Here is a 12460-nt window from a genome sequence, read left to right as displayed (position 1 = left end):
AAAGTATATTCCCCTAAAGCTAAACATATTTATTAAGCAGAAATCTATATTTCCGTACAATAGTACATGTAAAAGGATATTAAACCACCTGTGGCACTGTATGTCACATTTACCCTAATAGGTAATCGTATCTTAATCTTATATTAATTTCACCTTAATTTCATAATTCAAATATGTTTGCAAAATATATTAACACTTCACAATGGATTGCATTTAAAAAGAAATTATTGGCATCATCAGTATTGCAGCCTACTATGTTTACTTATGTTTAAATGTTCTGCTGAGAAATGTATCACTACATTTTTAAAAAACCCACATATTTACAGCATTGCGTATATTATTCACATTGTTTATAATATTACTGTACAATTTGAATATTGCATATTCCATATTTGCATGGGAAGGTCAGTTTATTTACCACAAAAAAAAATGAATCAACAGTGAAGAAAGCAGTTAATGGAATTGTGGAGATTGTGGTGTGGTTGTCATGCCATAAAAAGTCTACCAGTGAGACACGAGGTTCACATAAAAGCCGATTATGTGCTGTAGAAATTTTTCCCTGTGGAATATATACTCATCACACTGTGGAAAAGCAGTTGGCTTGTTGGCTGCATGGATATTTAGTGGCTGGTAAACAGGAGTTTCCAACCAGTGCTGAGAAAGTATGTCTCATGTGGATAGACTTAAACAAAAAAGCCTGGGCAAGACCGAAAAAAAAAAATACCATCTGGTTTGGTTGTCAGGAAAAGCTTGAGTTGCAGTTAGCTGAGCAACAGATGACAACGGCAGAAAATGCAGAAACAAGAAGGAACTGGAATCCTTTAATCTGTCTACCTTCAAAGAACGGTAACAAAAAAGTATGTAGTTTCTATTCTGGCCTTAACTTGCTTTTAAAAGTCAGTTTTTCACAAGTTTTCTTTGCTTTTAAAGTTCAAATTAAAAGTGACCAGACCAAAAACTGCCGTCTTACAGTAGACTGCTTTTCTAACTTATTTAGCAGGTGTCCTCATCCAGAGAGACATAACCTTCTTGAATAAAATATAGCTCAAAACACTTTGCACTATGAGTAATGCCTGGGCAACTATGCTATGTCATGGTGATGGATTATGATGACAGGTTACCGTAAACCTTGCTTGGAAATATTTGTATTGGACTTGAAAGAAATTACTTGTGTGCAAGTTTCTTCACTCTTTTGCATAAACACTTTTCATTCTTGTAATCTGTCTTATGTAAACATTTAAGTGAGTGAAGCAGGACATGTATAAAGCTCTGTTACATTTTCTGATCTGATTGGCAAAGGCATCTGCACACACACACACACACACACACACACACACAATGTATTTACCTGCATTGCTGTTTGTAACACTGAAATAAAAGTAGAACAAGCCAGGTGATGTGAAGTTTTTTTTTACCATCTGCTGACATCTGCTGAAGAGATTAGTACACGTGTAGTAGCATGGGGGGGGGGGGGGGGTGTTGAATTGGGAGGGCGGAATGAACAAACAGTTGTGTCAGAGGAGAGAAGCCCCTCCCACCCCACTGGTGAAGCATTCTTGCCGAGCGAGTGAGAGTGAAAGTGGTTCCTCTCTCTTTCTCTCCCTCTCATACACTCATACGCTCTCCTGCAGGAGGACAGACCCATCGCCTCTGACCACAGCCCCCCCCTGCCCTTCCTCACCATGAGAGCCGCCCTCCTGCTCCTCCTCGTCATCACCAGCCTTCTCTGCCTCGCCAGGGCCCAGAACCAAGCTCTGATGGACTACCTGGAACAGAGGCTGCTGGCCATTGAGGTAAGAGCTCTTCCCAGCTAGACCCTTGGATCCCATTAGCTGGCTAGGGTGGGCTGGATTGGCAAACACTGTGGGTTGAGCAAGCGTCCAATCAAATGCAGATGTTGAGGGGGGAAATGGGGTCAAAGGGTACTGTGATCCAGCTTGATATTATTCATGCATTCTCATGCTGTTCATCAAGTGCTGTTAAGCATACACAGGTTTGAGAAAAGAGGAGGATTGTACTTTTGATGCAGTGGAAGTCTGGAGGGGTTTGTATCGGAGCTGGTCACCCTCTAATCTGTGCAGTGCATGGGGTTTGTTCCGCTGTGGAGTCGGAGGTATACCTTCGACTGTTTCTCTGTGGTTACAGAGCAGGGAGCTGTGCAGTTGCAGTGCTCTGCTGAATGTGATTGTGGTTGTATTATCAGCCTTGCGGGGCCGCTTCTCGAAACGCTCCCCAGCTTGTGAGCCACGTCCTGCTGGCTCTCATAACTTGGCCCCTTGTTCTCCACAAACATCTGTTACCTGGGGAAAAGACCTGCCTCTTTGTAGGCTGATGGTGTGCTTATATGTCCGTAAACATGTTGATTCATGAAATTGCTTGCAAGTGCCCTTTTCTTTTAATCCGATCAAGTGACTCAGACAAATCCAAACCTGTTAATGCTGCACCAAGCTTCCTCTGACTGAAGTGTACAGTTTGGTTTAACTCAATGCCAGAATCAAATTCTCTTGACAGTTAACTCCCAGTTAAGTTATTCTCACTGTTTTATTGCAGGGTATTTAAGTCTAAAGAACACTTAAAATGTTATTATAAGTTCAAGCCATTCATGACCATTTTCTTGGCCTTGAGCAACACATTTAAGTCAACAAAAGCTGCCATGGCATTTCCTGCATAGCACATTAATTTGAGGTGCCACTCACACCTTCTTTGCCTGGCTCACATTACCCCAACCAATTTGTCGCCCTGAATCCCAGCTGGCGAGTCATAACACGACCTCTGTACTAGATGTAATAGATGTTTTGTACAGTTTTGTACTCAGGTTACCAATGCCAAAATCACTCATTTCTGACCCACTAATCGATGTAATATCGACCTTCATGACCGATGTTGATTAGAGGTCTAACCAATGTCAAAATATTTGATGGGTAGTGTCTCATACCCTACAGCCTCAGTTCCTTAACCTCACGGACCATAAATATTGCAGCATTTATTGAAACCGTAGTATAACCAGATTTTTGTGTACAGGGACATACAGTGTATTTGTATTTGGATTGTGACACAATTTCTATGTTTAAAAAGGGTTGTAATTCCAACACAGATCACCCGATATGGATGTCAAATTAAAGTCTGCACTTTAACCTCATGATTATTATTTCATTTCAAATCCAATGTGTTGGAATACAGAGCCAAAGGAACAGAAATTGTTCCAACTCTCCAAATACTTATGGACGGCTCTATATATATGCTCTCCCCACAGAACCGCATCTCCACTTGGCACGAGCAGACCAACCGCTACGCCCATGAGCTGCGGGAGTTTAAGCAGCAGATGGTGGGTCTGCTGGAGAACCAGGACAAGGACCGGGAATTCATGCGCACCGAGCTGAGCGGGGTGGGGACGCGAGTGGACCGCATGGAGAGGGAGATGGACTACCTGGAGACCCAGAACGGGGCGCAGCCCTGCGTGGATGTGGACGAGAAGCTGGTGGAGCAGGAGGTTACTGTCGTCAAGGAGAAGAACAAGGCCAAGTACTCCAAGCTCACAGGTGAACCTGAGGTTTTGAAACAGCTGGTGGCTGATTGACCAGCTACTGGCTCAGACAAGCTACCAGCTCTAGCTGGTTGACCAGCTCAAACCCAGCTAGACCAGCTTGCACATGCTGATTGACCAGCTTATACCCAATTAGACCAGTTTAGACAAGCTGGTCAAGCTGGCATAGCTGGATTTTACAACAAGGTTGTTAAAAATTCCCATACGACGGAAAAATATCATATACATATTAGGTCGAATTAAGAACAGTTAATAGCTTCTTACAATGCAGAGGTTGAAACTGTGGTTTAAAAAATGTATACAGAGGGGGTCCCAGGACTTAGTTTGAGAGCATCTGTGCTGAACTAAAGAGGTAGCATGATGATTTGGTTAATTTCCAGTCCTCCATAGTTTCAAACAGGAAGAGTGGATTTTCCATGCATTCCTTGTGCTTCCGTTTCGAATCAGCTGGCCTACGGAAAATCAACCGAACCCTGCTTTTGGTGGTTGATTGACGTTAAGAGCATGTGTTTCATACATCTCCCCAAAGCCTCGCTCAAATTAATCAGCAGCATGGAGAACCGGCTGGAGGCCACATTTATATACGTAACTTCTTTTCTTTTCAGCGAGAATCTGCTGACTTTGACCGCGTTCCTCCTCGAAAGAGACTTGGCTGGCTGTGTGTGGGTGTAGTTAGCACAACAAAATTAGACATCTCACCAACCTTGGCTGTCTCTTTACTATTCCGTTTACAACTGGAAAAATGGGAACAAAAGCCCTACTGAGTGCCTCAGTCGAGACACAGTAATGGAACATTATGTCAGCTCTGAAATGGCTTCCTTACTTGTGTACTATTTAAAGACTTGACATTACCTTTTCCTGGATGAAGGCTGTCCAGGTGATTTTGTGCAACCCAGTTATTTTGCATGCATATTTTAGGCATGTAGCAGATGTATTTTCCAGAAAAACTCACAGTTTGTGTTTGTATTTTTAACCCTTGAAGAGTAGGTTTTTTTAATGTTTTTTTTTTTCATTCTTACTCTGTTTTAGAACTTCATTGCTTTCAAAAGCCAGTAGTATTTGGTATTTGCCAATACCTCAGTTGGGCTCGAAAAATACTGACTGAGCTCCCCACAATATCCCTTCTTCTTTTATTCATCTTTATATCTGTCAGTTATCTTTAAAAAAATCATGTGATATAAACCTCTTATTTCAGAATGCTGTGTCAGCAGTTTGACTTCTATTGATAATCAGAGGTGGGAAATCCAGGTTCAGAAAGTAGTCCTCCCCAGTATTTTGTTCCAGTCACATTGGTTTGATAATCAATACGATTTGTCAGCCAGGAGGTAGAACTAATTAGTTAAATTAGCTGGCTGGGTTCATGGGTGAAACACATGGCAGAAGTTTTACTTTCTTAAACCTGGGCTTTCCACCTCTGTTGATAATCTACACAGTACACCAAGACCATTCCTGGGCGCTGGGGAAACATTGTCACCATATTGATATCGTCTTGCTTTCCCAGAATGCCGGGACATGATCTCCAGCATCAAGGCCATGAAGATCCTGAAACGTGTGGGCGCACCCAAAGGCATGTGGACCAAGGACACGGGAAGCAGCTCTGCCCGGGTCTACATCTTTAACGGGACCAGCGAGGACACGCTATACGAGTTCAGCTCTGTCCGGGACTTCACCGCGTCCTCCGGGCTGTCCCGAGGGAAGGCCATCCAGCTCCCGCACCCCTGGGGTGGCACCGGCCACACCATCTACAACGGCTACGCCTATTACGTGAGGGAGGGGGACGAGTTCCAGGTCATTAAGTACGACCTGCGGAACGGGTCCGTGGTGGACAGCGTCGTGTTCCCGGCCCGAGACCACGTCCCCGTGTACAGCCTCACTCCCGAAACCTACATCGACCTGGCGGCCGATGAGGAGGGCCTCTGGGCCATCTACGCCACCCGGGAGAACGAGAACAGCATCTGCCTGGCCAAGGTGGACCCCGTGACGCTGGACATCGTGCAGATGTGGGACACGCCCTGCCCCCGGGAGAACGCCGAGGCGGCCTTCGTCATCTGCGGGACGGTGTACGTGGTCTACAACACCCAGCTGGCCAGCCGCTCGCGCGTGCAGTGCGTCTTCGACGTCAGCGACATGGTGACCAATGACGACGCTCCGCTGGTCTACTTCCCCAAGCGCTACGGGGCCCATTCCAGCCTAAAGTACAACCCCCTGGAGCAGCTGATCTACGCCTGGGACGACGGCTACCAGATTCTGTACAAGCTGGCCATGAAGAAGAAGCTGGAGGTGTGAAGTAGACCCCCAAGTTTGTGCTGGTATAATGAGTCACGGTCCCCCTAAACCAGGTGTTTAAACTAAATTCCCAAGGGGCCACAGTGTCTGTGGGTTTTTCTGGTTTCCAGTCAACTGCCAATTAAGGCCTTGAGAACAAGGTGTGTGGATTATTTAGCTAATCAATGACTTAAATGAACACCCCAAAAACCAGCAGACACTGTGACCCTCAAAGACTGGAGTTAGGCACTTGTGCCTTAAGCCATCAAGGATCTGGGCTATGTGGCTTATCTTCTAGTCTAAATGTCCTGCTCTTTCTTTACAACCTTACTGTGAGACTCAAATGTTATTGGGTTTTATTTTCCCAAATACAGTAGCAGACCCTTTAGGTACCTTTCACTGAAAATATAAATGTATATATTTTTTAACATCCTCAGATATATTTAGGAATACTACCTTTTTTCTTGGGTAAGGGAGCACAGATACTGTATGTTATTAAAAGATTAATGTACGTATTTTTTAGATGGACAAGGACTGTTTAAGGGGTCCAGCTACAGAAACTGGCAGCTGCAGCGACATTACAGCACTCATTCATAGTTTATTCCAGTAGTTTTTTCCTTACTGTAAAATCTTGAGAGAAAAAACTAAACCGTGTTATATTTTCCCACTGTGTCAGCATCACAATTTTCGTTCATGTTATTTAAAGGTCAGCTGCCTCTGCCATATGACTGATCTATGCAGATGGAATGCAGTATGCAGAAAATTGCAGTATCATATCTTATCCCATGCCATTTATATTAATATGGTGTATTCCACTATCTTTCAGCAACCAAAAATGTCTAAGTAACAAAAGTTTCATGATTCTTTTAAAACTTGCATCATACAATTTGTGCTTATACTGTACACAAGCTCGTCAAAATAAACAACCATTCCTGAATCCTCCCTTGCGTTCTTGCCTTTGAAAAAAGCGGGAGATGTAGGGACAGGACCCGAGAGGATGTTCTGCTAAGATGCACAATGATTCCCTGAACTTACGAAACCTTTAGCTCATTATACAAGATTGTTCAACTCAAGCTCCCAGTGGCCATCATGAAGAGTGCTTTCAAGCAACACTCAAAAATTGATCTCCTCAAACAATTTTATATCCAGGCTGTGGTAAGCTTTATACACACACAGTGACACACACACATACACACACACAAGCTACAACAGCTTGGACATTACTGGGCATATTCTCTACATGATAAATCTGCAGGCTGCACAAAGAAGGAGCAACATTACTCCTGGAACTTGCCAAATGTCCTTGCTTTATCAAAAGAAGATCCATTTATAAATTGCATTATAAATGGACACAGCGCCCCATCTGCTCATCTGAAATGCAATAGAAACAATGTTCAGACCATCAATCACAATGCCTGTGCGGAGATATGCAAAAAGCAATCTGAATGACTCACATCACGCGGTGCCTGGAGTGGAATCGGAACTGGAAGGACATCAGAAGTCAAATGTCTGCAGTGACCGTCATTTACAATCTCATTTCAAGATCAGAAAAAATAAAAAATAAAAAAAACCCAGCCTAATCATTAGTTTAATCACGTTCCTCAACAGCATTTTAAAGTCTTCAGCTTACCTAATCTGAATTTTGGAGTCGCTTTAGTTTACAGAAAGTAACATTAAGTCTTCTTTCAGATGAAAATGCACCATCTGTAGATAAATGTCTTCCTTTGCAGTCAATCTCATCCCCCACATGGCATCACAGATGAAAATGATGGCATCATAATTTCTATGCAGATGTGTTTTGAATGTATTAACTCAGTCTTTATATATTTTGTTGAATTAAAACAATCAATTAACAAAATGTATGGGGTAATAAACAATCTGCATAAAAAGTTTCACTGTGCACTATAATGCTGATCAGCTAAAAAGATAAGTCTGGTTCATAAATTCCTCTAAGCAGTTGGGATTTTTTTTTGACCCACAGCAAGTAAGCAGTATTTTCCCCTTGACTTTAATTTTAATATTTTCTGTCCCTACTGCTGAGTAGAATATTAAGTGATGAAGTAGTGTGCCTTCACTTCAAAGTCAATCCGCATGAGTCGAAGCTTCACTTATAGCAAGTGGATAATTGATAGGGACGATTAACATTTCACAATGGGACAATTGTTTAACAAGAGGTTTGAGAGTAATCTGACCTTATAGTTCTAGAAATCTTAAGTCAGGGCTTTTTACAGGCCCCAGTTATGAATGCCCCTGCGTAATGTAATGAAATATTGATATCACTGCCATTACTGTACGTCTGTTCCATTTTCACATTGCCAAAGATAATGTGATAGAACTTCTTAGAAGATGAATTGTTCACAATTGAGAAGTTTGGCTGACCTGGCCTTTCCTGGACATAACAGTTTGCATCATTGACATACACTGCTTCTCCTGCTAGAATGTCGATATTTTTTTCCCTTCATTATTTCCAGCGGATCTGAGAATGGTATGACACTCTCAGTGCTACTGAATGCACTGCTGAGTGTCTCATTGCATTGCTGAGTGCCTCATTGCTACTGAATGCATTGCTGAGTGCCTCATTGCTACTGAATGCACTGCTGAGTGCCTCATTGCTACTGAATGCACTGCTTTGTGTCTCATTGCTACTGAATGCATTGCTGAGTGTCTCAGTGCTACTGAATGCATTGCTGAGTGTCTCAGTGCTACTGAATGCATTGCTGAGTGTCTCATTGCTACTGAATGCACTGCTGAGTGTCTCATTGCTACTGAATGCACTGCTTTGTGTCTCATTGCTACTGAATGCATTGCTGAGTGTCTCAGTGCTACTGAATGCATTGCTGAGTGTCTCAGTGCTACTGAATGCATTGCTGAGTGTCTCGGTGCTACTGAATGCATTGCTGAGTGTCTCATTGCTACTGAATGCATTGCTGAGTGTCTCATTGCTACTGAATGCATTGCTGAGTGTCTCATTGCTACTGAATGCACTGCTGAGTGTCTCATTGCTACTGAATGCATTGCTGAGTGTCTCATTGCTACTGAATGCATTGCTGAGTGTCGCAGTGCTACTGAATGCATTGCTGAGTGTCTCAGTGCTACTGAATGCATTGTTGAGTGTCTCATTGCATTGCTGAGTGTCCCAGTGCTACTGAATGCATTGCTTGGTGTCTCATTGCTACTGAATGCACTGCTGAGTGTCTCATTGCTACTGAATGCATTGCTGAGTGCCTCATTGCTACTGAATGCACTGCTGAGTGTCTCATTGCTACTGAATGCACTGCTTTGTGTCTCATTGCTACTGAATGCATTGCTGAGTGTCTCATTGCTACTGAATGCATTGCTGAGTGTCTCAGTGCTACTGAATGCATTGCTGAGTGTCTCATTGCTACTGAATGCATTGCTGAGTGTCTCAGTGCTACTGAATGCATTGCTGAGTGTCTCGGTGCTACTGAATGCATTGCTGAGTGTCTCGGTGCTACTGAATGCATTGCTGAGTGTCTCATTGCTACTGAATGCATTGCTGAGTGTCTCATTGCTACTGAATGCACTGCTGAGTGTCTCATTGCTACTGAATGCATTGCTGAGTGTCTCATTGCTACTGAATGCATTGCTGAGTGTCGCAGTGCTACTGAATGCATTGCTGAGTGTCTCAGTGCTACTGAATGCATTGTTGAGTGTCTCATTGCATTGCTGAGTGTCCCAGTGCTACTGAATGCATTGCTGAGTGTCTCATTGCTACTGAATGCACTGCTGAGTGTCTCATTGCTACTGAATGCATTGCTGAGTGTCTCATTGCTACTGAATGCATTGCTGAGTGTCGCAGTGCTACTGAATGCATTGCTGAGTGTCTCAGTGCTACTGAATGCATTGCTGAGTGTCTCGGTGCTACTGAATGCATTGCTGAGTGTCTCATTGCTACTGAATGCACTGCTGAGTGTCTCATTGCTACCGAATGCACTACTGAGTGTCTCATTGCTACTGAATGCATTGCTGAGTGTCTCATTGCTACTGAATGCATTGCTGAGTGTCGCAGTGCTACTGAATGCATTGCTGAGTGTCGCAGTGCTACTGAATGCATTGCTGAGTGTCTCAGTGCTACTGAATGCATTGTTGAGTGTCTCATTGCATTGCTGAGTGTCTCAGTGCTATTGAATGCACTGCTGAGTGTCTCAGTGCTACTGAATGCATTGCTGTGTGTCTCATTGCTACTGAATGCATTGCAGAGTGTCTCATTGCTACTGAATGCACTGCTGAGTGTGTCATTGCTACTGAATGCATTGCTTGGTGTCTCATTGCTACTGAATGCATTGCTTGGTGTCTCATTGCTACTGAATGCACTGCTGAGTGTCTCAGTGCTACTGAATGCACTGCTTTGTGTCTCATTGCTACTGAATGCATTGCTTGGTGTCTCATTGCTACTGAATGCACTGCTGAGTGTCTCAGTGCTACTGAATGCACTGCTTTGTGTCTCATTGCTACTGAATGCATTGCTGAGTGTCTCAGTGCTACTGAATGCATTGCTGAGTGTCTCAGTGCTACTGAATGCATTGCGGAGTGTCTCATTGCTACTGAAGGCACTGCTGAGTGTGTCATTGCTACTGAATGCATTGCTTGGTGTCTCATTGCTACTGAATGCATTGCTTGGTGTCTCATTGCTACTGAATGCACTGCTGTGTGTCTCATTGCTACTGAATGCACTGCTGAGTGTCTCAGTGCTACTGAATGCATTGCTGACTGTCTCAGTGCTACTGAATGCATTGCTGAGTGTCTCATTGCTACTGAATGCATTGCTGAGTGTCTCAGTGCTACTGAATGCATTGCTGAGTGTCTCATTGCTACTGAATGCACTGCTTTGTGTCTCATTGCTACTGAATGCATTGCTGAGTGTCTCATTGCAACTGAATTCATTGCTTGGTGTCTCAGTGCTACTGAATGCATTGCTGAGTGTCTCAGTGCTACTGAATGCATTGCTTGGTGCCTCAGTGCTACTGAATGCATTGCTTGGTGTCTCAGTGCTACTGAATGCACTGCTTTGTGTCTCATTGCTACTGAATGCATTGCTTGGTGTCTCAGTGCTACTGAATGCATTGCTTGGTGTCTCATTGCTACTGAATGCACTGCTTTGTGTCTCATTGCTACTGAATGCATTGCTGAGTGTCTCAGTGCTACTGAATGCATTGCTGAGTGTCTCAGTGCTACTGAATGCATTGCTGAGTGTCTCAGTGCTACTGAATGCATTCCTGAGTGTCTCAGTGCTACTGAATGCATTGCTGAGTGTCTCAGTGCTACTGAATGCATTGCGGAGTGTCTCATTGCTACTGAAGGCACTGCTGAGTGTGTCATTGCTACTGAATGCATTGCTTGGTGTCTCATTGCTACTGAATGCATTGCTTGGTGTCTCATTGCTACTGAATGCACTGCTGTGTGTCTCATTGCTACTGAATGCACTGCTGAGTGTCTCAGTGCTACTGAATGCACTGCTTTATGTCTCATTGCTACTGAATGCATTGCTTGGTGTCTCATTGCTACTGAATGCATTGCTGAGTGTCTCATTGCTACTGAATGCATTGCTGAGTGTCGCAGTGCTACTGAATGCATTGCTGAGTGTCGCAGTGCTACTGAATGCATTGCTGAGTGTCTCAGTGCTACTGAATGCATTGTTGAGTGTCTCATTGCATTGCTGAGTGTCTCAGTGCTATTGAATGCACTGCTGAGTGTCTCAGTGCTACTGAATGCATTGCTGTGTGTCTCATTGCTACTGAATGCATTGCAGAGTGTCTCATTGCTACTGAATGCACTGCTGAGTGTGTCATTGCTACTGAATGCATTGCTTGGTGTCTCATTGCTACTGAATGCATTGCTTGGTGTCTCATTGCTACTGAATGCACTGCTGAGTGTCTCAGTGCTACTGAATGCACTGCTTTGTGTCTCATTGCTACTGAATGCATTGCTTGGTGTCTCATTGCTACTGAATGCACTGCTGAGTGTCTCAGTGCTACTGAATGCACTGCTTTGTGTCTCATTGCTACTGAATGCATTGCTGAGTGTCTCATTGCTACTGAATGCACTGCTGAGTGTCTCATTGCTACTGAATGCATTGCTGAGTGTCGCAGTGCTACTGAATGCATTGCTGTGTGTCTCATTGCTACTGAATGCATTGCAGAGTGTCTCATTGCTACTGAATGCACTGCTGAGTGTGTCATTGCTACTGAATGCATTGCTTGGTGTCTCATTGCTACTGAATGCATTGCTTGGTGTCTCATTGCTACTGAATGCATTGCTGAGTGTCTCATTGCTACTGAATGCATTGCTGAGTGTCTCAGTGCTACTGAATGCATTGCTTGGTGTCTCATTGCTACTGAATGCACTGCTTTGTGTCTCATTGCTACTGAATGCATTGCTGAGTGTCTCATTGCAACTGAATTCATTGCTTGGTGTCTCAGTGCTACTGAATGCATTGCTGAGTGTCTCAGTGCTACTGAATGCATTGCTTGGTGTCTCATTGCTACTGAATGCATTGCTGAGTGTCGCAGTGCTACTGAATGCATTCCTGAGTGTCTCAGTGCTACTGAATGCATTGCTGAGTGTCTCAGTGCTACTGAATGCATTGCGGAGTGTCTCATTGCTACTGAAGGCACTGCTGAGTGTGTCATT

The 12460-nt window shown here is 43.8% G+C and overlaps 1 protein-coding gene across 1 annotated transcript; it reads left to right on the top strand.

Annotated features, from left to right (window-relative positions):
- The first annotated feature begins 1569 nt into the window (after positions 1-1569).
- olfml3b (olfactomedin-like 3b) lies at positions 1570-6746 on the top strand. Its single transcript, XM_061220579.1, has 3 exons — positions 1570-1793; positions 3254-3539; positions 5046-6746. The coding sequence occupies exons 1-3, from the start codon at positions 1683-1685 to the stop codon at positions 5828-5830; spliced, it is 1182 nt and encodes a 393-aa protein (XP_061076563.1). The 5' UTR covers positions 1570-1682; the 3' UTR covers positions 5831-6746.
- Positions 6747-12460: the final 5714 nt, after the last annotated feature.

Source organism: Conger conger, chromosome 14 (assembly GCF_963514075.1).
Source record: "Conger conger chromosome 14, fConCon1.1, whole genome shotgun sequence".
NCBI lineage: Eukaryota > Metazoa > Chordata > Actinopteri > Anguilliformes > Congridae > Conger > Conger conger.
The sequence above is the reverse complement of the archived record's forward strand: the minus strand, read 5'-3'. Positions and strand labels throughout refer to the sequence as shown.